The sequence below is a fragment of the Durio zibethinus genome, chromosome 1, assembly GCF_047325235.1.
Source record: "Durio zibethinus cultivar Kanyao isolate XHJ-2024 chromosome 1, ASM4732523v1, whole genome shotgun sequence".
In the NCBI taxonomy this organism is placed as follows: Eukaryota; Viridiplantae; Streptophyta; class Magnoliopsida; order Malvales; family Malvaceae; genus Durio; species Durio zibethinus.
Genome location: NC_143162.1, coordinates 1,032,427 through 1,058,325, shown reverse-complemented (window position 1 = coordinate 1,058,325; position 25,899 = coordinate 1,032,427). Strand labels below are relative to the sequence as shown.

General features: G+C 29.2%; 1 protein-coding gene across 6 annotated transcripts in view; it reads left to right on the top strand.

Annotated features, from left to right (window-relative positions):
* The first annotated feature begins 571 nt into the window (after window positions 1-571).
* The window catches only part of LOC111311512 (insulin-degrading enzyme-like 1, peroxisomal), a 28,133-nt gene continuing 2,805 nt past the window's right edge, over window positions 572-25,899 (top strand). For 2 of the 6 annotated variants that reach the window (XM_089755372.1, XM_089755272.1), the window contains exons 1-21: window positions 572-805; window positions 908-983; window positions 3,207-3,292; window positions 3,899-3,990; window positions 4,101-4,174; window positions 4,285-4,328; window positions 10,672-10,723; window positions 11,575-11,697; window positions 12,441-12,553; window positions 13,273-13,435; window positions 16,025-16,117; window positions 18,930-19,015; window positions 19,980-20,066; window positions 20,341-20,444; window positions 21,163-21,265; window positions 21,432-21,527; window positions 21,650-21,839; window positions 21,991-22,052; window positions 22,554-22,658; window positions 24,510-24,711; window positions 25,645-25,853. In XM_089755372.1, the coding sequence (XP_089611498.1) occupies window positions 677-805; window positions 908-983; window positions 3,207-3,292; window positions 3,899-3,990; window positions 4,101-4,174; window positions 4,285-4,328; window positions 10,672-10,723; window positions 11,575-11,697; window positions 12,441-12,553; window positions 13,273-13,435; window positions 16,025-16,117; window positions 18,930-19,015; window positions 19,980-20,066; window positions 20,341-20,444; window positions 21,163-21,265; window positions 21,432-21,527; window positions 21,650-21,839; window positions 21,991-22,052; window positions 22,554-22,658; window positions 24,510-24,711; window positions 25,645-25,853 (2,289 nt within the window). In that variant the 5' untranslated portion in view covers window positions 572-676. Of the gene's footprint in view, window positions 806-907; window positions 984-3,206; window positions 3,293-3,898; window positions 3,991-4,100; window positions 4,175-4,284; window positions 4,329-10,671; window positions 10,724-11,574; window positions 11,698-12,440; window positions 12,554-13,272; window positions 13,436-16,024; window positions 16,118-18,929; window positions 19,016-19,979; window positions 20,067-20,340; window positions 20,445-21,159; window positions 21,266-21,431; window positions 21,528-21,649; window positions 21,840-21,990; window positions 22,053-22,553; window positions 22,659-24,509; window positions 24,712-25,644; window positions 25,854-25,899 lie in introns of all 6 variants that reach the window. The other 4 variants (XM_089755350.1, XM_089755251.1, XM_022910944.2 and 1 more) reach the window with 3 other exon arrangements.

The following is a 25,899-nucleotide window of genomic DNA, read 5'->3' as shown; positions in this document are numbered from 1 at the left end:
GAAACTTAAACTAATTATGTTAATTATTTTGACAAATAATAATTAAAAAAAAAAGCATGCAAGATATAAAAAAAATTTGGTTGAAAAAAAAATTACAATTAATAATTTATCAATTTGATTTTAATTATCATAATACTCATATATATATATATATTAAATTAAATATACATATTTGTGCAAATATAATGATGATAAATTTATTAATTTTAAATTAAAAATCATTTATAGTAAGTAAACTCAAATTAAAAAATTATAACATTTAAATACAAATGATTTTTGTTATTATATATCTAATATATAATAAAGAATAACATATATGAACATAATAAATTTAAATTTGAAGAAACCTAATAAATTTATTTAAAAAAAGTTTTAAAATTTTATAATAATATTTTTAAAATTTTTGGGAGATCATGGACCCTAAGCTCTCTTATACATCCGTGCATGGGCCAAAGTTTAAAATTTTCATTAATGGGATTTGTGGGTGATCACATATTTATTATAATATGTAAAAATAATAATTTAAAAAATAATAATAAAATATTCACAATTAAAAAAAACTCCAACTCATAATAGTGACAACTTAAAGATGAAATTATCCTTCTCAAGGTATTGAAAATCAACCCGCAGAAAGATAAAAACAAATTGCTCTTTCTCTCTCGACCGAGCTGAAAATATGGCTAATGGAATAGAAAACGATGAGGTAGTTATAGTAAAGCCTCGAACAGACGAGAGAAAATACAGGAGGATCGTCCTCGGAAACTCCCTCCAAGTTCTCCTGGTCAGCGATCCCGACACCGACAAGGCAAGCCGATCTCCATGCCACCCTTTCTTACTCCTTTTCTTTTCTCTCCAAATTTTATCAATCTATCCCCAAAAATTCTGATTTTCACTTTTCATGTTTCAGTCTGCTGCATGTATGCTTGTTAGCGTCGGCTACTTCTCCGATCCTGACGGCATCGAGGGCCTTGCCCACTTCCTTAGTACGTATATATCTATATCCTTCATTTTTCTTCTAATAAAAATTGAGTCACCGTATGAATTTTTCATTCATGATTTTCTAGTTTGATAACAGGAGTTAATTAGTAATCTTCTATTCTATAAATTTTACTTTCCTCTCTCAAGATTCGAATAGAATTTTCAACTGGAATTTCAAGTTTTACAATTAGGTTCCTTCTTATGCTGAAATAATTAAGAAGCGAAAAACTGAGAATATTGTATTTCGATTTAAAAATTTTAGAAAATTATTAGAAAATATTACAAGTAAATTACAGCAATATTGATCACTCAAGTTTATAGAAAATTTTGTTTGACACACATATTATAAGTTACAATTTTTTTTTTTAATCTTTGTCATTAATCACTGACGTTTTATGTTTCTACTGCTAAAGGGAAGGGAGCGTTGTGATCCTTCTGCTGATCTCTTGAATAGACTAGTCTTTGGGCTGGAGGTCTAGTCCCGTAATAAGTGATATCTGATTAGAGTTGAGCATAAGTCTAGGCGAATTGACAAAACTGACTGAAATCGATTTCATTTGGTTTATAGGGTGGATTAATTCGATTTCAGATTTCATTCGATTAAACTAAGTGACTTGTTGGGTTATTTGTTCAAGTTTTCTATTTTTAAAATTGATAACTAAATTAAAGTATAGATAAATTGAATATGAAGGAATTTTGTTATATTTATGATTGTTTATTTAATTAATAAATTATGAAATATTTTTCGTAATTATTTGTTAAGCTTAATAAACGAATATAAATCGAACATGTTTATATGTTTACAAACTGTTTATCAAAGGCTTTGTTATTTATATTTAAATGAACTGAATATGAACAAAATTTGCTATGTTTTTTATATGTTTGTTTAATTAATTAATCATGAAATGTTGTTCATGATTTTATGTTAAAATTGATAAATAAATAAAAATAGAACCTGAACTATTCACCATTCTATTCGTTTACACTTTTAAATTAAACTGAATGAATTAACCGATATTAATTATAGTACTTCATATATTTAAAATATATTATTTCATATAAAATATAGAATAAAGATATTTATTTTTATTTATAATTTTAAAGCAAATGGAAAATATGTACATACCCATCTAAATCTCTAATTAATACAATGCTAAACCCAGAAAATATCTTGACCTTCTTTTTTTTTTTAATTGTTTCATTATTCATTCATAAATACATTGATGCACTTGAAATTTGTTAATGAAAATTTGTGATTGTGTTTGAAGTTTGAGTTATCAGAAATTGTTAAAAGAGATTGTTGAAAAATATTAAAAAATTGTTCAAACTATGAAATCAACCAAACCTATCAACTTAGTTCAGTTTTGGTTATTGTCAATTCCTACTTCGAGTTCGTTGTTTTCAGTTTATTTATTTATTTATTTTTTAAGTTGAAGAAAATTTTATTGAGACAACAGCAGCTAAAATTACACCCAAGTTGTAAGGTCAGAATAGTTTTCGGTTTTTTTGAATTTTTAACATCGAATCAATTGGATGCTTTCCCTTAGTATAAGAGCTTACATGATGTGAAACTCTAGTGAGAGATACTAGTATCGAGATAAGCTTGGATGGCGTTACACGATTAGGTTGGAGAGAATCTGATGGATCCCACATCATAAAATTAAAGGCTTATCTTTCACAAGGGATTATAGGTTTTGGGTAAGAAATGTGAGTCAATAACACTTAAGAAAGAAAATTTTGGTACTTTTCTTGTATTTTTAATCCTTAAAATACGCTTAAAAACCTTATAAAAAGACAATTTAATAATTATCTATGCCCTTAGGATTCATATTTACTTTATAAATTATAGATTGTATAATAATAATAATAATAATAAAGCTTGGAAAAGCACAACCTACTTTTTATCATACCAGAAGTTCTATTTAAGGAGAAGAGGATTCAAATCTTATACTCTAATATTGGCTAAATAGAGACCATGACACAAGATCAAACCCAAGTTTTGTAAAACATGGGTTAATTATAAATTTATCTATAAATAATAAATATAGTAAACTTAACCTATGTGGGTATTACTTAGGTTTATGCTATACTTTCATGGTCAAATTTGATTTGATTTTGAAATTTTTTTTTTTTTTTGGTATGAGAGGGAGTATTATGATTTTATTTGAGCAATTGAATAATTTTCTTTTCTACTGAATATGTTTCTTTCTTTATTGTTGTATTTGCAGTGCACGTGCTGCCATATGCTAGTGAAAAATATCCTTCGGAGGATAGTTTCTCAAAGTACATCAGCGAGGTACTATTCATCATAAACGTACGATGGTCCTCTAGATGTTATTGTTGTAGTCAAATTATAATGTTGTCGAGGTACTTGCCGTCTTAGTTTATGCTATATGAGTCAATGATCGTCGGTTATCTTAATAAACATAAAAAAAGATAATAAATAATTTTCATTTGGTTATGTTTCTTGCTCTTTATCATAAAGTTAAAAAAAAAATAAAAAGAAAAATTATATTAAACATAAAAAATATAGACATGATATCAATTATAACATAATTAGTCTATATAAAAAAATCATGTTTTTTGTTACACAAAATCATTTACATTTTTTCTTTTTATATACAATCAAACATACATATTAATGTTTTTCGTTCAAATAAGTCATATCTAAATACATTTTTTTTTGGAAAGTAAAATGCAAGTAATAAAAGTCATAACAAAACGTAACCTAATTCTCTTCCATTGTGTCTTTAGTCTATAGGATTAAACAATGGGAATAAAATGAAGGTATAAGAACATGACTCTTACTATTTATTTTATGTTAATGGTCCAAATTCTAACTTGTACAAAAAAATTGAAATAGATTAACTTACAATACTCTTCTTAGATTTAAACTTAGTTTATTTTTTCTGTTATTTAGAATGGAGGGTACACAGATAGCTCCGTGTATAATGATCGGACCAGCTATTATTTTGACACCAACAATGACTGTTTTGAAGAAGCTTTGGAACGGTATGTGTTGTTGTTGTTTTTTTTTTTTTTAGTTTTCATAGGTGTTATTTTCATCAAATGTTCATTTATTATACTATTCAGCGTTTTCTTTTTGGTAAAATATTAATCAGGTTTTCCCAGATCTTCATCAAACCATTGATGCCAGCTGAAGCTACCATGAGGGTAATTAAAACTATTGATTCTGGTGATCATCTCTTTTGCTCTTCATTTTTGGTTTAATACAATGCTTTCTAGCTAGTATTTTGGACCATAACTCATCTCTCTCTCTCTCTCTCTCTCTCTCTCTCTCTCTAGTATACCAAAATGAGTTATTGTCTGACTGGTGGAGAGTGTATCAGGTATCAATTTTACTTTGTTCTTGAATCATTTGTTGCCATCAATTAAAGAATAAATGCTGAATGTCAATATAATAATTCAAAATTAATGCTACACTGATTTTCTTTTTGTTCGTTTATAGTGTCTTAGATTCCATTGTCTAGATTTGTTGAAGTTGGTGATAAAATAAATCTTACTTTGGTTAAATTTGGAATGTTTTGAAATTTTAAACATAATAAAAATCTCTCTTTTGTTGGGAAAATCAACACCCACACGCAGAACCCACACACAAAATAGTAAGTTCAAATTAAGAATAAGAACACAAATATATTTGGTTCGACCCAATTCAAAATGACATATTCAAAACCTAATCCACTATCAAATAAATCTTTACAATTGTCAGATTTTTAGAATGAGAAAAGTCTCATAAAACTCCTTACTCAAAATTTAACCCAAAATTCAATTACACCATTTTAATAACCTACTCACTTAGCTAAGATTTTTAGAATGAAAAAAATCTCCTAAAACTCCTTACTCAAAACTTAATCTAAAATTCAATTACACCCTTTTAATAGCCTACTCATTTAGCTATTCTCTTGGTGTCTAACTCTTTGGGATTTATCAAACTAAAAACAAAATACCTTATTTATAAGGGTGAAACCCCTTATACTTTTACTAAACTCCCGATGTGGGATATTGGACAAATTCAAAACTCACTAACTTTCGATGTGGGATTATGAAATTCAAGGGAAATCCCAACAAATCTTTCATTGACTTGAATCTTCAAACACTTCAACAGTATCTGCAAAGCTAACACGTTTACCTTTCTTCTTTTCTTTCATCATAGGGGTCCCAACAATTGAGCGTTCATCAAGTATGTACAAATGATTTTTGACCTTATTCCCTTGTAGAATCACACTATCATTCTTATACACATTCAATCAATCATTACTACCATAATATGTGTATCCCCGAGAAGCTAACTCACTCAAAGCAATTAAATTGTAGCTATAACTCGGTACATACCTTACATGACGAAGTGTCCTAATAACACTATTGTGAGATCTAAAGCGAACATTCTCAATGCCTTGAATCTGCACCTTTCTTTGTTAGCAACCACAATATCCCCATACTTTTTATTCTCATCCAACTCCACAAAACAACTTTTATCATTGCAAACATGAACTGTAGCAGCTAAATCTAAAACCTAACCTTCATCACTTTTCAAAGTCTGAGTCTCATCAACACAAATTGTCAAAACAACATCATCATCATCAGACACGACAGTAGCAGTATTACTCTTTTCTTCATATGATTTTTTCTCATCATTCGCCCTTTTAAAAGCAACCGTATCCCTTCTCAACTTCCTGTAGTGCACTTGGATATGTCATTTTTCACTACAATAATAACATTCTTTATCACTGTAATCTCTGTCTCTTGACTTGGATTTTCCTCTTGATCCATCAATTCTCTTTTGAGTCCTCCATCGATCAAAACCCTCTACAGTTAGTGTACTACCCCCAGGTGATGAGTTTTGAGCTCTCATAAATCTTCTATTCTCACGCAACAGGGCAGTCACATCATCCAACTTCAAAGTAAACTGCCCACCAACACAATCTGAACTAAAGGCATGTAAGACTTGAGCAAAGATGACAGCAAAATTAAAGCCTTCTCTTCATCTTTTAACTTATCAATAGAAATCGCTAGTAATTGAGAAACCAATCTATTACACTCATTCAGGTGATTATGAAGACTCATACCTTCTTCCATCTTCAGAGAATACAGATCCATCTTCAAACATAATTTATTAGTCAATGACCTCAAAGCATAAATACCTTCAAGCTTATCCCATAAACTCTTCGGAGTACTCTCAGTCAACACATTGTATTTTACCTCTGGAGCTAGCACCAATCTAATAGTACTAACAGCTTTATTTTGAATCATATTTCAATTAGCGTTAGATATTCCCTCAAGCTTACTATTCTCTACTAATTTGTTAAGAATTAATCGAATTAAAGCTATAGCGTCATCATTTACTGGAATCGAAAGATCTGCGAGAACGGGATCACAATTTGTATTGATTAAACAAATTGTTGGAAATTTTGAAGTGATACATTCTCGAAGAGCCGTATATTCTTCTTGCTGATCAACGATGATTACAATACCAGGCAATCCCGTGATATATTTAATCCCGCCCAGATATGTTTGAAAGCGAGATAATTGTCTCTTCAACATAGCTGCATCTCTTTTCAGAAGACGATTGAGTCTCCCCATCTTTTGTTCTGTTCTCAGGTCCCTGAACTTACGAAGCCTTGTTTCTGTAGTGGGCCAATTTGTTAACATACCACCGAGCCATTTTTTATTAACATAATAACACCGCGCCTCTCTTGCTTTGCTTGACTGTTCTTACTTAATATGAACCTATGATGTGAATCCTTACTCTGTAACCCTAGGACTAGGAGTTGAACAATGCCTGATCCAATCCTTGTTGTACTAACAGATCTTGAACCGTATTTTACCATAACATAAAATTACTCTTTCTATCAAATAACAAAATCTCAAACTTAGGCATAGGCATACTAGACATACCTTCTTCAGACATCTTCAAACACTGCTTCACGATCTCTTAGGTCCACGAACCTTAAACCTCGAACCTCGCTCTGATACCACTTATTGGGAAAATCAACACCCACACGTAGAACCCACACATAAAATAGCAAGCTCAAATCAAGAATAAGAACACAAATATATTTGGTTTGGCCCAACTCAAAATGACCTATTCAAAACCTAATCCACTATCAAATAAATCTTTACAATTGTGAGACTTTTAAAATGAGAAAAGTCTCCTAAAACTCTTTACTCAAAACTTAACCCAAAACTCAATTACATCATTTTAATAGCCTACTCACTTAGCTATTCTCTTGGTGTCTAACTCTCTGGGATTACCAAACTAAAAACAAAATACCTTATAAGGGTGAAATCCCTTATACTTTTACTAAACTCCTGATGTGGGATACTGGACAAATTCAAAACTCATTAACTTTCGATGTGGGATTATGAGATGCAAGGCAAATCCCAACATCTTTATTGTCATTTATTTGTAAGTCGAATATCATAAAATTCAATATAAACTTAACATCATAGAAAATAAGGCTCATCTTTCATTAGTAAGGCAAATTTCTCGTAGACATGCCAACCTAAACCAATTTCAAACCGTTTCAATTAAATTATTTATTAGTAAATAATATATTTTAATTTAATTTTAAAGTATGTTTTATAATATTAAATAATATTTTATCATTTTTAATAATAAAATGATAATACAAATGAATTGATCAAGTTGCACTGGAACTTGGCTTCTCAAAAGGAAGACCAAGTAGGCTTGACTTAACCAATGGGCACCTCTAATGTATGTTTTTATACATAATTTATCCAATAAATTATATCAATATATCAATTTTAATTCTCAATTTGATTGAGTTTTCATTTAACCCGTTTTCTTTAAGAACTCTACTTAAAAAGGTTTACCTAAATCCCTTGATTTTATGTTTTTCTTTTATCCCGCTGTTTTATAGTTTTGTGTTTTAGCAGTTACTTTATTTATGGAAACTATAATTAAATGAGTGAATTATTTCATTAAAAAGAACACTAACATATTAAAAGTTTAAGGTTGCTTTGTGAACATATTTTTTTTTAATTTTTAAGAAGACAAAAAGAGATGCTCTTAATTTCTTATGAACCGAATAAATTAAAAATTTTCATATAAAAAAGGCAAAATAAATTTATTTTTAAAATTTAAATTTTGACACTTAACTATCATGTACAATACTTTCTCTAGTATTGGATAAACATTGCTAATGTGAAAATTAGGTGTATATGCGTTGGATGGGGTCATTGGGTCCTCTAAATGCTAAGTTTGTTCTCAAGTTTGGTCCACTTGGGCCCATCCATTTAGGCCTACTACTATTGCAAAAATTATTAAAATAATATATAAATATTTTTATATTATTATATTAATATTTTTAAATATATTTTAAAATTAAATAAAAATATTTTTATAATTAAATAATGACTTAGACCTAACTAGGTCGGGGCTTGAAAATTCTTATTAAGATCCAACCGTGTCGGGGTGGCGAGCTAACAGGGTGCTAGACAAAATAGAGTATCGATGAAGTACAAAAGCTAATAAATTTTGGTTCATAGTACCATGCAATAAATTAAAATGAAGCTCTAAAACAAAACAAAGCACTCGTAAAAAAGGAAAAGAAAATTTTCACAAGATTAACAAGTAGAAGAATTCGTAAGTGAACATGGAACTTAGGTTATTGAATTGAGGTAGAAAGTTTGAGTCTTGAGATTTGTATGACCAAAGATTAGGGTTCAAAGAGAAATTTGTTGTTTTTAATGGGTGTAAGAACCAAATTAAGGAAGAGAGAAATGGTTTCAAAGCATATTGCGAATGCTATTTTCTTCTATACCATATTTAGATTGAAGGCAGAAGAGGGAAAGGAAAGAAAAGAGAAAAATGGGAAACTTTTTTCTTGTTTCAATATTATTTAAATTGAAATAAAGGAAAGGAAGAAATTGAGCACCTTTCATTTTTCAATTATCCTAAATTGGATGAAAAGCTAAGGAAAGGAAAGGGGTGAAAATTTTTTAAATGTAAATAACATTTTTATATTTACTTTTTAATCAATGATTGGTTGTTAGGATTTTTTTCTCTTTCTTTTCTTAATTTTAATTACCCAAACAAAAAAAAAATATTTAAAAAAACTTTACCTTCCTTTTTTTTAATTAATATCTATCCAAACACATTGTTAGATTCATTTTTCTCTATTAAGGAGGACAAAACTTAAGAAAATTTGAAAAAGAAGAATTTGCAAACATTGGGATTAAACCTTAATAGGCTTATTTTGCTCATCAATATCGGTATATAAAGTGGTAAATCGAATAGTTTTAAGATATAATAAAATATATGTTTGACACTAATTTGCGCTAATAAAATCGAAGTCACTAAACACTTTTGATGTTGACAAATGAAAATATCTTTCTTACACAAGGCTTTTGTAGTAAAAAATTGCATAAGTGACTTAAACTTTTTATTTTTTTTAATAAAAGAGAGGACTGTATTGAAGATGGTTTGATGTGTTTTGGAACGATCTGCATCCAAGAAATAAGTCTTTTCAAAAGTGGTGGTAATTAACGAACCAATTATCCTTTTTTTGTTTTTTGTTTTTTGAACTTATTAAGGACATATGTTCTAAACCTCCATAGAAGTCAAAAGATGACCTTTTAAAAAGGTTTAAATGCTTTTAAAGCAAAACTAGTGGTTGTAAATTTCTCCTTTTTTATTTTATTTTAAAAATATTTCAACACAAAAGTGAGAAACTCATGTCATTGAACTATTTGTCAGTTGAAACTTCTTTCGCTTTATTTAAAAAAAAAATGCCAACACAAAGGTGAGAAATCCATGTCATTGTATTCACTGTGAAACTTCTTTCACTTTTTAAAAATATTCCAACACAAAAGTGAGAAACCCATGCCATTGCATCATCTATGAAACTATATCACAGAATTGGAATATATTTTGACATTTGGAGTGATGGGGAAAATGGGTTTAGTTAAGGAATTAAGACATATTGAAAGAGGAAAACAACTTAAAGGATTAAAAAGAAAAAAGAAAAGAAAGCACATGGTTGGTGTAGGACTTTGTTGAATGATGACTAATAATTAGACACGAGTGTAGGAGATTGGTGAAAAAAAATGATTTCAAGGAATAAGGGAAAAAAAGGGCACCAGTTGAACAAAATGAAAAATGAGTTAACGGTGTTAGTATTAAACTAATTGAAAAATGCACAAAGCAATAATGTATTAAATTTAAACTATTTGAAGTAAATTTCCGTTCAAACCATAGAATTTTATTTTGTAATTTATCATATATAAAACCCACTATAACTGATTTTTTTTCCCTTAAATTGCATTTCAACTTTAATGTGGACATTTAATTTAAAATAGAGAGTAAAATTGGAACGAATCATATTCAAAGCACTGTTATCCTTTCATATTTCATTTAAATAATTTATAAAAAAAAAACCCCCTTTTTTGGCTTATCAAACGATCAATCTTTTTAATTGTCCCAAAAAAAAAAAAGGATCACCTTTAATTTAAAGGCAATTTTTACAATTTTTTACTTCCAAAAGCAGTGGTCATAATGAAATGCAGTTGACTTTGAGTTTTTTTTTTTTTTTTTATAGGCAATCGATGAAGTTCTTTAATTTCACAATTTATTTTTATATTGTCGCATATTTATAATTTTTCATATAAATTTATTCATAATTTTTGAATAACTTCTTTTTCTCTAAGCAGCTTCAGAAGCATTTTAGTACGGAAAGTCATCCTAATCATAAATTTGGAACAGGTAAAATCTATGCAACTTTATCTTTACTAGAGATATCAATAGGTAAGATATGAATAGGATAAAGCATTTTTCATCTCTATTTCTAGATTTTTATTTTATATTCATCTTTATATTCATATTTAATGAGTATTTTAAATTTATCTTTATTTTTATTTTCACGGATATTTAATATATATGAGTAATCTTCATACCCATAGTTTTAAAAAAAAAACAAAAAACTAAAAATTTTTTTTAGCTTTTATTATTTTTATCTTATATAACTAGGTAATTTTTTTATTAATATATATATTTTTAAATAAAACTATATTAATTTTAATTAATCTAAAATAATAATTTATATTATTTAATAAAAAATCTATATACTAAATATATATAAGATAAAGGTATAAGGTGAGCGTTATATTATCCATCTCCATCTCATATCTAATAAAAATTTAAAATCATATCTATCTCTATTCCCATCCCCATACTCATTCCATACTCATAATGTAACACCCATTTTCATCTCCATCCTCATTCGAAATAAAAAATTAAAATTTTTATTAGATATTGACAAAATTGACATCTCTAATTTTTACTTTTTTACTTTTATCTCCACTAGCCCTCTCCTCCCATTTCTCTTTGTTATATATATATATATATATATATATATATATATATATTGTGTGCATATGTTGTATGTCATGATTCATATCAATTTGTGAGCTATTATCCACTTCAACTCATTAAATCTCACAAATTTATTTTACAAAAAATTCTTATGAGTTAAAGGTTATGCGAATACTTATATTTCAAGAGCAACTTTAATATATAATTGATATGTACTTAACTTGCTATTTGCTAATGTGTAGGGAATTGGCATACGTTGGAAGTTAGACCAAAAGCAAAAGGACTGGATATAAGACATGAGCTCTTAAAGTTCTATGAAGAAAATTATTCTGCCAACCTTATGCATTTGGTTGCATATACAAAAGGTTAGAAGCGTTTTGTTTTCAAACATGGTTTTAAATGTTTCCATGCAAAAAAAAGAAAAAATAGAAAAAAAAAAGTAAAAGCATCAATCATATAGAGTAAAATTTGTTTCTTGCATTTTGAATAGTTGTATGGTAAAATTAAGAATATAATATATATATATATACTTAATTAAAAATGAGCATTCAATAAAAATAAATAATGTTTCATATATAACTGTTTCTTGTTTAGTATATGTGATATTAGGCTACTGTAAGAAGCCGATTTTCACATCTCATAATCTCATCCCAACCATTTGAGATTTCATATATTTTAGATATTCAAACTCAATGCCATTTATATGAAATCTCAAATTTTAACTATTGAGTTGTCCCTCACAACCAAATTTAAAAATATCATATAGAAGTAAAGCCATGCATTTTATTACATTGCTTTTTTCTTTCTCGCTAAAATTCATTTTATTATCTATAAAAAGTTAAATGTTTATTGTTTTAATCTCCCCAAAAACTATTATTTTCTCATCCAAATGCATTTTTTTTAATTTTGTTTTTGTCTCAAAGTAAAACGAAGTAAGAAAAGATCAGCCACTAAAGTCTAAATTGCCATATAGAGTTTTATTTTGCTATTCTCTTACCACAATACTCAGAAAGACTTATAATAATTTTTTTCTCAAAAAGGACTTATAGTTTAAATGGTTGATTGCTTAAATTTTCAATAAGATTAATTCTTTGTTATGAATTTGTAGAAAGCCTTGATAAAATACAAAGCTCCGTGGAGAACAAGTTCCAAGACATTCGAAACTCCAACCAACATGGTTTCCACATTACCGGTTTGCCCATCATGTCAGAACATCGAATGGTAAAATGAAAATCAGCATGTTGCACTAACAATAATTTCTATAATCATAATGATCGTAACCAATGTCAATAAATATTTATTTATAATTTTTTTTATTTTTAAAATCTTCTGATTTTAAATTTAACAAAATAACAGGTAAATTTCATACATGATCCATTAACCATTTTATTCTAGTTTTATTTTAGTTTTTAATTTTCGAATTGTTTTATTTGCATTCATGACATTTTAAATTATTCCATTGTGATTTTTTTCATTATATTATTATGTTAATAGTTGAGAAAAAATATTAACATAAAATGCCAAGAGATCAATGTTGTGATGTGCCGTGTGTATATGATAAATTATTCCTTTTGGATCCATAACTTTTCAACCTTTTGTTTTGATTCTTTTTTAAGATTATTTAGTTAAAATGATTAATATGAATGGATATGACACCAATTTTAACGGAATAGCTTCATAAAATAATCAAAATGAAATCATTTTGAAAAATTCGGAATTCAAATGGAATAATTTAAAAAATGGGAATTAAAGTGAAACTAAAAAAAATTAGAAACTAATATTGAAACAAAATAAAAGGCTGAGAACCATATACGAAATTTACACAGAAAATAACTGACATTAAATTGTAGAAATTATCTTAAATGAAAGCACCTTAATAATATTATTGGTTGAAAAGTTAAATAATTTCGTGCTGCTTTTCGCTTTTAATTTGATTTCAGATTCTTGTCAAGCTTGTTCCAATAGCAGAAAGGCACAAATTGATAATTGAATGGCCAATAACCACAAGCAGGCATCATTACAAGGAAGGGCCATGCAAGTATCTGGGCCATGTCATTGGCCATAAAGGAGAAGGATCCGTGTATTACATCTTGAAAACACGAGGTAAGTTTGCTGCGTCCATTCAAAAAAGAGAAAAAAACAAAAACAAAAACAAAAAGACAGTATGCTTAAGTATGTTTAACATTTTTTAGCATACCTTTGCTAAGACTTGAGATGAGTCATGTTAGAATCCTATCAAATGTTTTCTTTCTAAACATATAAGTATTTTAGGCGTTGTATGATCAAAAGATATTTAAGTTGTTTTGGTATATTATTTTGAATTTTTTGATTTAATACAAATATATTTATAAATATATATAAACTTATACATAATATTGCTGCTAATAATCTATATAATATTTTCATAAATCGTGATTTTTTAAATACTTAATTTGATTATATGATATTGAAATGAATATTTTTCTTTTTTCATGTAAAAATTTATTAAGATAAAAACAAATACTTGAAAAAGAAATTAACTTTGGCTTCAGGATTATTATACTTTAGAGAAACTCAAAGGTTATTTTGTCGATTTTTTTTAAATTTTTGTTAGGTTAAGCATAATCAAATAACAAAAGATAAGTTAAAAATTGTAAAACATGTTTCACAATTACGTACAGACTAAAATAAGTTAATCCACCAAAATTCACTAAAATCAGTTAAAACCAATGAAAATAACTAGTATTACTTGATATGAAGTCTGGTACTAAAAACCACCCTTAAGTATACTTTTTTTTTTGTAACTAAAACATACCAGTTGGTATCACTGGTACCAAAACGAAATTAACCATATTAGTGGGAATATTTTGATGTATGGGTATTTGATGTATGAATTCATTAAACTGTAGCTAATGCCTAAAAAATCATCTTAGGGGTGTTTGGTTAGCAAAATCTAATTTTCTCTTCTAAAATTTTACTTCTCATAATCCAATTCCTTTGGTTTAGGGTGTTGTTCATGGAGTGCAGAATTGTTGAATTCCCAACAATATCAAAGAGGGAAGAATAGGAGAATCTAAAACTCTCATCTTCCTAAAGTTTTTTAGCATTTCTTCTGGAATCTAAATTTTGTCCATATTTTGCCCCAAAGAAATGGTTTTTAAGATTTATTTGACTCTTCAATATCAAAGAAATTAAATGATTAACCGAGATCCAATCCTATACACAAGTTTTATAGTTTCAACAAAGACTTTTTGATAGCGAAAAGATATTATGAGAAATTTTATTTTAAAAATTTTATAGTTTCAACTAAACTACGTTTTTTTATCTTAAAAACATAATTTGTATCAAAATATATTATGAGATAAAGACAAAAAAATGTTATTCTTAGGACTTGAGTAGAATCAACATAAACTGCATTTTTGAAATAAAAAACATAATCTGTTATGAAAATAATTATTTTTCAAAATTTTACTATTTGTATGTAAATCACGTTTTTATATGAAAAATTGTCTATTATAAAAATATGTTATGAAAATAATTATAATATATTTTCATAATTTATATGTTAAATAAATAAATAAATAATTTACATATTATACGTGCAATAAAACCAAAAATAATTTACCACACCTTTCAACCTTATGTTGATCTTATGGCAAATTTCGATTCTTATATTTACTTTGCATAAGAATAATTAAAGTTAGAATAGTAATTATGCTCTACGCAGCTTAAGAAAATACATATACAAACTTCAACTAATAATATAACTAAAGGCAATATAGTAAAAGATGTGATTAGATAATTTTACATTCACTTACTAAAACATAGCAGCTAGGACTGTTCATGGGTCGGGTCGGACTTAATGCGGTATTTAGCATTTTAAGCAAGCACAATTTGTCCAAGCCCTTTCTTAAATATAATAATAAAGTCAAAATCTGTCCAAAGTACTAGTATTTAAAATTAAGAAAAGTAAATTTTTTTCATTTTTTTGTAAATTATTAATTTAACTAATTTAATTAATTTTAATTGAATTTATGAGTCATTTGGATTTAGATACAATTTAATTTTTTTGAATGTAATTTAAAATTGAATCATTGTTTTAATGTTTTGCATGAAGAAAAAATTAAGCTTTATCCTATTATAAGTAATAAAATAAATGAGACTTGTCCATTATAAAAAATAAAACAAATAGACCTTATCCCATCATAATAAAAATATTTTTTTAATTTTCAGGTCGCGCTATGTCGGGCTTATGCCTTAAATGGTGAAACCTAAGCCTGACTTTATTTTTTTTATTAGGTCTCATTTATTTGTCCAGATCTTTTTAACGGGTTTAATATTCATGTTCAAACTCATTTAAATTTCAGATAGACTTTCGAGTTCAGGCGGACAACTCGACCCATAAGTAGGTCTAATGGCAACTCCAAACACATAAATGTAATATCCTTTGGAATCAGTCAAATAAAATATTTAAAGGAGAATTACATTCCCTTCCAAAATACTAGATTCCTTGAACCAAATGTTTTTTAATAGTTTCTATCATTTTTTTTATTCTATGAATAGAAGGCCCTGAAAAAGGTGTCAATTATCATAGGTGAGAAAGTCTCTTTATATATTTGGTATAACAAAAAACTTCGAAATAAAATTATCTTATTAATGACATCGTTGAATAAACATGTCACTAAATTATGTGTATGTACAAAAATTTCGCAGGATGGGCTACGGGATTGTCGGCTTTTGAAGATGAGATCACATTAGAGTTCTCTTTCTTTACAGTAACAGTTGATCTTACTGAAGATGGTCATGGTTAGTATATATATTTATTTGATTTGTACTAAGGATCCTGGTCATATTATATTATATCATATTAAATTTTTTTTTTTGTTAAGCCAAAATTTATTTCAAAACCATAAGGTTACAAAGCTAGTCAAGACTAGCAAAGATAAAAACCCAAGTGCCAATGCAAACGAAATTGAGCAATAAAGATCACCTAAAATTAAAGCAAAAAAGAAACACCCACCTAGCTTTCAAGGAAGACTAAAAGTGATTAAGATACACAAACACGAAATCCTAACTAAAACCAACTATGAGAAGCCCACCACACTTGAGTATTGGAGTAGAATATGAGATACTAAACATTGAATAGATAGAAAGCAAGTAGCAGCCAGCCAATGAAAGAATCAACCACACCATCATAAGAGACAAACCTAGCATGAGGCATCAATCGAACACTAACTGCTTGTATCATCATCTAGGTCCTTTCATTCCATTAGCTTTTCAAAAAATAATTTCTTCATCTCCGTGAAACGAAAGCCCAAGACGTTTGTTAATCTCTCAAGTTTTGATAGCCTTATCTCTGAGTGAAGAATTTACCTGTCTAATATTATTATCTGAAATATTATTATCTTCTTCATGAATCACTAGGGGGTCATGAATGCGTAAGGGGATCTTTGAAATTTTCTTCCTACTCCATTTGTAGTTTTTTTCATTTCTCTTTCTTGATTTTGTGACATTTAGTTTCTTCCTACTTGAGTGTTCAACATGGTCTACAATATTATCACCATCAACATTATACTCTTCATGTTTCTTTTTGAAATCACCCTCAACATTTTGGATTGACACCTCATTTTTCTCCTTTTCTACTTCCTCACCTAAATTCATGGAATTTGAGCTCAACCAATCTTCTACTAACTGCTTGTCCTTGATTACCACCTCACCATTACCAAATTCGACTATTTTTAGACAACCACCAATATTGTTCGACTCTCCTGCTAATTCACAAGAATTTGGAACCACATCACAATCATCATAGCTACTTTCAGTATATTTACAGCAGATAAATCCTCCACTATTCACCATAAGGTCAAGGCTCTAATTATTTACTTTCATTGAATCAGTATTAAGAATATTTGAAGACCCCGCCTCACTTAAAGAATGTTTTATCACCATCGAAGGACAAGCTTGTACTGGTTCATCCTCTAACTCCTTAGCCTGGTCATGGCTAGCCAACTATACTGAGTGATTCTCATGTGACAGCTCCTTTTCACTGTTCTGCGTGCTCCCCAGTGAATTCTCTAAGCCATAGGCTTTTAGTATCTTTTCTAGATTGATTTTGATAACTAAAGACCATTTGTCTAAAAAAACTTGTAGATGATTATATGTAGCTCTATAAGAAATAGAAAATGCGCTCTTGTTAACTTTATCCCCCACAATCATGCAAAAATCATCTAATTTCTATATTCTAGGTTTCAATAAACTCCCTTTATGGCAGCTAGAATCCATTACATTTTCTTGCCAAATACCTTTAATTGCCTTTGCTTAAGATTTACAATTGTTGAAAGGAGCTTCAGACCTACTACCATGTTCTCTAATCTTGGCAGTCCTTGCATATTGAACTAGTTTTGAGCCACTAGATATTCCTTTTGCTTTGAAAAATCCAAGTTTAAAATTACCAATCCATATACCATTCAACACTACAAGTAACTGCTCAATATCCTTCACATTCCTAAAACTGACAAACCCATATCTTTGCCTTCGAATATTTCTTTTAGTAGGAATGTACACATTGCTAATGTCACCGTACCACTTGAACAATTTCCAAAAAATGAGTAGTGAACCAAGAATTAGGGAAGTTTTGTGAAATGAAAAGGTGCTAGTATACCTTCACCATGGCAATTTGCATTGGATTGTTGATGTTGCTGCTCTCTCTGGCTTACAAACTGTTGTCCAAACTTATCCATGTTTCCTTCTTAGATAGCACCTCCAAGTTAACACATATCTTGATTGGAGAAAGTTGGACCAAAATCAGCCCTCCTATACTCAGCTCTCAACATCAAAAGTGGTAGAATACTAAATAATGGTCAAGCAGGTAAAGAATGGAAAATGAAAGGGAAGAGGCGCATAGGTGTGAGCCTATAGCGAGTAATAGAGACAAAATACGATTCTTTGGAGAATTTTATAAAGCAAGAGGAGGGTGCTAGGTTCTGAAGGATGTATTTTGCTAAGCAGTTAGGGACTGTAAAGTGAAAGGATATGGGTTTGCAGGTGTGAGTATTAAGCATCAAACTTAAAACTAATTAGCTATAAGTGGAGGGATCCAACTTTAATGTAAGACTACAGGAAATTAGATATTTATTTGACGTATGATAATACCACACTAACAGGCCCTCATCATGTGTAGAGAGAGATCGAAGAAGCTTATCATGTGACGGATTTAAAAAGGGCAATAGAAGGAAATCATGGCTCTGATATCATGTTAAGCTTCCAACTTAAAACTAATTGGCTGTAAGTGGAGGGGCTTAATTTGAATATAAAACTATAAAAAAATTAGATATTTATTTAATGTGAGATAATATCACACTAACAGTGAGGATGTTGCGGGCAAAGGAGACAAGAGGCTAATTTTTGGGGAAAAAAATCAAACAGGTGGAGGGTGCAAGGTTCGAAAGGAGGTTTTAAGGAAAACAAGAAGAGATCCTTCCTTAGAAACAAGATAATATCATATCATATCATATTATATTATATTACATGGTTAATGTAAGAATCCATTATGTATGTCTTTTAACATAGATTTCTTTGGTTTCATCATTGATATAGCTTTCCCTGATTGAATTTTCAGAGCATATGCAGGAGATTATAGGGTTGCTCTTTAAATACATCAAATTTTTGAGGGAGTCTGGTATTTGCAAAAAGGTATTTGAGGAGGTATGTTACTATGTATGAGCACTAAGAACGTAAAAATAAATTGTAGCTGTAAATAGGCTGAATTGAGGTATAGTATTGACAATTTTAATGATGATCTAGCTATCCATCATGGTTTTCACTTTTCTTATCATTGTGATATGCCCTGAATTCTTGCTATTCGCTGTTGGATATTTGTTTAAGTTGCCTTCCAACAAAAAAGTAGAATCATGCTGGTTTGTACGTATGCTAATGGATAAAGTCTCTCATGAAAGAATTAATTATAAATGTGATATTTACATTGAAATCTTATGTTTAAGTTTCACCATATATGATTAGATTAAATGTAGAAAAGCATTAGGTGAATTATGTACTTAAATACCATCATTTAATGCTTCTCAACATCGAATTTTGTGATCTCATCCAGATATATTATTGTGTGAATGAGTTTCCTTTTCTATTGAAAAAAATTCACCCTAAATTTTTTCTTTTAATTTCATACTTAGCACTCATATTAACTTTTTCTTTTTTTTTTTTACTTTTTGACATTAAAATCCACTAAACCTCAATATATTATGTAAAATTTAAAATTTTAGTATAAAATGTATTAAAGTACTCAAAATTTTTTCTTATTAAAAAGCTTTAATAAGAAAATTATGCATTCAAATTGTTCTTATAATAACTGTTGAACAATATTTTTAACCAAAAAAAAAAGTATGCATTGAAATTGTTTGAAAAATACTTTTTTGCAATGTGAGATGTTATGATCAACTTTGAGCTAGGCGCTTCATGCATTTGTTAGAAAAATTGACGGATTTCAATATTGAGAATTCGACCTAAAGCTTAATTTAATGTTTATTAATTCTGTCTTCATAGCTAGCTATGCTTGAATTTGAACAACAATGAAGCTGGAGATGTTGGAAGAACTCTATCTTGCTAGTTCTATTTGTCGAAGAGTTGTGTAAGACATTTTTATTTTTGTATGAAGTTTTCAACTATTTGTGAGGTAAACTTTCACCATCAAGACAAAATCCGACCTATTGATTATGTTAAGGAAATCGCGTCAAGAATGCAGGTAATTCCTTTTATATATTCCCTTATTTTATAGTAATTGGTTTTACTGTAAGGAATTTTGATACAATTTTCTTCTAAAACTTCTATACTTCAGTCTATCCTAGGGTCCATAGGTAGTGTTTGTTGTAGAATATTTCTGGAGAATCTAAAGTGATTGGTTCTAATAAGCATAGAGCTATCGTATTGAGGATCTTGTGTTGGAAACGCTCTGCTAGTTTTTTATTTTTTATTTTTTATGACAAGCTAGTTTGATTCCTTTGAAATACTATTCTCAGGAATATCCTTCCAAAGATTGGTTGGTTGGCTCATCGTTGCCTTCAAATTTCAATGCTAACCTTGTGCAAATGATTCTAAGAGAGTTCTCGCCAGAGAATGTTCGGTATGCTTTTGAATATAAGTTTTTAAGTTTTAATTAATCAAAAGTTACAAAATGAACTTAAACCTAAAACCTGCAAAAAAAAAAAAAAAAACCTTAATTTGATTTGGCCAAATTACCGATTTACCAAAAAAGTTAAAGATCAAACTCAAGAAAACTTGAATCTAAAATGCTCTGAATCCAAAATAATCTATCAAATCTAAAATTGTTTGAACCTAAAATGAACTGAAACAAAAAAAAATCCTTTATCAAACCCAATGTCAATTGAAAAACATAAAATATAAAAAAGCAAGAACTAATCCAAAATTGAATATAATTTGAATCCAAGCAAACTCAAATCCAAAAAAATTTGAATTTGAAATTGCTCAAAATAGAAAAAGTTCAAATTCAAAATAACCAAACTTGAACCCACTTGTTCGTCACCCTAATTAATATTTTACTAATTTATTACTTAAATGTAACCGGAGAAATCTGTTAACCCATAACTTTGTTATAAAGTATAAATCACTTTGTATAAAATAGTAATTTGATTATTTATAATTCAATCAGCATTTTTTATTATTATTTTGCTTCATACCAAACAATTTAGAAGAAAAAACCATTCTTTCTGTTATTTCTTTTCGTTTTCCTTCCCTCATTTTTTTTCTTCATCCGAAGAAAAGGTCTTAGATATAAATATGTTAGTCTTTTATCTCTAGTAAGTGCCCTTTTATTTTAGCAGAATCTTTTGGGAGTCAAAGAAATTTGAAGGGGAGACGGATAAGGTTGAGCCGTGGTATGGTACTGCTTATTCTGTTGAGAGGATCACAACTTCGATGATTGAGGTTGCCGTTGATCTTTCCCATTGTACTGTTATATAACAATTTTATAGAAGTCCATTTGTTTGATATACTCTCTAGTCTCTAGTTTATAAGGCTATGGTAAGTGGCAACTAATTTGATTTCAGCAAGAGAAAAAAGGTACCTGATGGAACTTTTGCTTTGATTGCAGAAATGGATGTCAGCAGCTCCAATTGATAATTTGCAGCTACCAGCAGCTAATATGTTCATAACCAAAAATTTGTCTCTTAAGGATGCACGAGAAAAGGTAAGTTGATGAATCTTTCAATCAAGTTTGCTGTGATTGTCTTTATCAATCGATCCCAAGTTCCAACTCTAATTAGTAGTTACTTTGATATAATGAGTTAAGTTTTGGATTTGATCAAGCAGGTCAAGTTTCCAGTTTTGTTAAGAAAGTCATCCTATTCAAAACTGTGGTACAAGCCTGATACAATGTTCTCCTTACCTAAGGCATTTGTTAAAATAGAATTCAACTGTCCCCATGCTAGAATCTCTCCTGAAGCTGAAGTTCTTGCAGACATTTTTGTACGATTGTTGAGGGATTACTTGAATGAACACAGTAAATTAATTGTCTTAGCAGTTAATTCTTTGTTAATCGCAATTAATTTTCTGCTCCGTTCCTCCCTTTTTTTCTTGCGCTTTACTCAAAACTCAAAAGCTCCGCTGCCCACGTTCTTGACAAAAGCCGTGTTTTATCTTCTTTCCTTCAGCTTACTACGCTCAAGTTGCTGGCCTTGATTGTTATATGTGGCGCTCATACAGAGGTTTTCAGGTAAATGCTCCTCTCATTTTTTATTTGGCATCAATATGTATAGGAGTGGCTATTGGTAATTGGTAGAGCCTCGATTTATTTTTAGGAAATCTTTTAAACCCAATATTACATGAAATCATGATATGGTATCAAACACGGATACACTATTTTTTTTATAAATTTTTTATATTAATTTTGGGGATCAAAGTGTTATACCTTCATGAATAATATGTTCAAAAAATGTCAAACATTTAAGATAAAGTGAATAGTTCATATAACATAATTTGAAAAAAAAAAGGCATTATGCTGATATATATGCAAGGTTTTGAAAAAGCAAGATTAATAAGATTAAATAAAGAAATTGATAGAATATTTATGCGATATAATCATTTCATACCTGCTACATGTACGTACATAAATATATAAAATTATAACCAGGGGTTGTAGAATCTGCCTGCCTCATTCCTTATATTCTTTATTAAATAAGTTGTGTTCCTAACTTAGCATGCTTTTCTTCTATAGGTGACACTTTGTGGTTATAATGACAAGGTGAACATTTTGCTGGAAATTGTAATTGATAAGATCGCAAATTTTGAAGTGAAACCTGATAGGTTCTCTATAATCAAGGTAATGCTTGCCATTAACTTACTATTTCTCAATCTTTTTCATAATCAATTAATACTATCTATCATCAATATCAATAGTCAGAACTACTATATAATTAAAACAAAATGTGGAATTTTGGACGGGTTTAAGATGAGCTTGATGGAGGTGGTCAATTTGTTATGTTATTTTTATGATTATTCAAGAAAATCTGTTTTGAATTCTTGGTGGCTAAATGGGAATGGTTCTCTTGTTTACTTGGAAGTTTTGTTTGATTTGTTCCCCATGATGAAGTCTTTGTATTATTCTTTTATTATTGATATTCAGTGGAGCAAGGAATTTTTAATTTTAAGGTTACGGTTGGTTTGATTTTTTTCTTATTTGCTAGGTGTATGTTCTTAAGATGCTCGACATACTTGTAACAAAACTATTATTTTGTTCTTTATAAAATCTATTCGGGAGAGAGAGAGAGAGAGAGAGAGAGAGAGAGAGAGAGAGAGAGAGAGAGAGAGAGAGAGAGAGAGAATGTGGTGGCATGGAGGCAGCATTTGAGGGGTAAGAAAGTCGCAGCAACTTGGAAGAATCTGGGTACCCATGTTGCTATGTTCATAAGTATAAATCAGGGAGGTGTGTTGTGTATGTGTTGTTTGCTAATCATAGCTTCTGCCAGTTTTCATTACTTGTGAAATGTTCTTTTTTTTTGGGTGATTCGGGTTGTTAATGGGAAGGGTGTCATTGCTTATATGAGAATGTATTTGGATAAGCAGACAGCATGGTTGATTCTTTGGCAAAGAATGATGTGGAGGGGATGGATGAATTGGAAGTTGATAATAAGGCTGGCGATTGATTATATCAGAATATATTTTCAGAAGCTAATGCCATGGTTGGCTCTTTGGCAAAGGAAGATGTGGCTTGAGGAAATAAGTTTATACATGATTGTGGGATTGGTGTTTGCTTGTTTGTCATATGGACCTCCTAATGGCTTTATAAAGTGTAGCTTAACAAAGAACTGAAAAACATTTTAATGAATTGTCATTGGCTACGGGATTTTCAAACTTTCAGCCTCATTATTGTCGTTTTTTAATGCAACGGTGTAATGGAATTCCAAAATGGAGTTTCTATGATTTTGGTTTGGCTTTGCTGATAATTAGAGAAGCTAATGGTCTGACAGATATATTAGCAAAGTCAGGTATGTCTTGAGCTGATTTGGTTTTGGCAAGGTGGTGAGATGTAATCCTTTTCCATTGAGTGCTGATTTTTTTTCATCAAGATAAAGTGGTAACCTGCTAATATTTTTTTCTGATTTCATTATATGAGCTTATCTGTTAGAGTTGTATCAGTTGATTGGATTCTAGCTTTATCTTGTAGTATCTTTTATTCTTTTTAGTTTAGGAAGTTTGGTTTTTTGGGGATTACTCAGTATTTTGTTGTTGGGGCTCCTCTGTTTTGGATGCATTTTGGACAAGTGAGAGATTTTTTGTCTCTCTCCTTGATTCTTTAAACTTTCAAGAAACTTCATTGGCTTAGGAAAAAAAAAAATTTAGCTGGAGCCAGCATGGTTGGGAATTTCCATTGGGTTTGTGTTTCTAATGTTTTTTGTAACCCAAATTCTAGCTTATATTAATGAAATTCAATTTCTAATAAAAAAATTCTATACTTGTCTCCACCTTGGAAGGGAAAGTTAAGAAAAATGGAAACTTATTGGCTTACTATCTAATAAAACATCTAATATAAGAGTTATATTAATTAAGTCAAGTATATTCCTTCCATGTGTTAAATTAATAACCTTTTGTTTTATATTTCTCTCTCTCTCTCTCTCTCTCTCTCTTTTAAATTCTTTTTGCCACAATTTCATTTTTTGCTCTTTATCATCAGGAAATGATAACAAAAGACATTTACAACTTACAATTTCAAGAACCCTTTGAGCTGGCTAAGTACTGCACCTCATTAATATTGAACGGTATGCTATGGCCTTGGAAGGACAAACTTGAAGTTTTACCCCTTTTGAAAGTAGAAGACCTTGTCAAATTTATTCCCATGATGTTCTCAAGCACCTTTTTGGAGTGTTTCATAGCAGGTTCGTTCTATGTTTTCTTTGCATAAAAAAAAAAATCAATATATATATATAGAGGAATCCAATACCACTGTAAAATTAATTAAATTTTACAAGCAACTTCATGACTTATTATTTTTTCAGCCAATTAAAGCAGTCATTTATTAAAAACTGGAATTAGAAACAGAAATCTGGATTTGAAAAATATTCCAAGAATACAGAAATTTAATTTTAAGATTTTGGTATAACTAATAATGGGCTAGCTGAAGTTATTTATATTTGAGAATATATTCTCAGAAAGGCTGATTTTGCTAGAAAAATGAAGGTACAATACAGCAAGGTAAAGGCATAACTAAAAATTAACTGCACCCTCTTTATCAGAAAGAATTAAAAATATATATATTTATATATAAATTACAACTCAAAGTGTAACAGTAAAAGGCTAAAAATTTGCATACGCATTGCTATTAATAAATCTCTTCAACTTTCAAAAAAAAAAAAAAAAGAAAAAGCTGAAACTCAAGTCAAGATAATCTCTTATCTCTCAAACTCTAGCTATCTGATACATAAGCTGAAATATGGTTGACATTTGGTTTAATTGAGAGATGTTACTACACCAAGTCTTCATTTGGTTGACATTTAACTATTTTTCTTTTTGTAACTGAAAAAAAAAAAACATTGTTTGGATACAAAAGCAAAAAAGGAAAAAAATTGAAGATTTTTACTGAAAAAATGTATTTTTTTTAGACGAAATAATGCATGATTAATTGTACTGTTATATAAACCAACCATTTAAAATTAACTATCGTATTACTTTTTACCTTTTTTTGCTTATAGCGTTTTTTTCAAAATGTTAAAAAAAAACAATTAAAAAAAGTTGTAAAAGCATTGATCAAATGGATATAATCACATTAATTTATGTTGTTTTTTTACATGTTATTTTTTCTTTTTAATTAGGAAACATGGAACGTGAGGAAGCGACTTCAATAATTGAAATTGCTGAAGACATATTCTTTAAGGGTTCAAACCCTAAATGCCAGCCATGGTTTCCATCCTTACATCTCACGAATGAAGTTGTTAAACTGGAAAGAGGCATTAGTTATTTATACTCAGAGGAGTGCCTAAACCCAAGTAATCAGAATTCCGCCCTACTCCATTATATTCAGGTAATTAATTATATATGTGTTTTTTTGAGAACTAAAATGTTTGAGT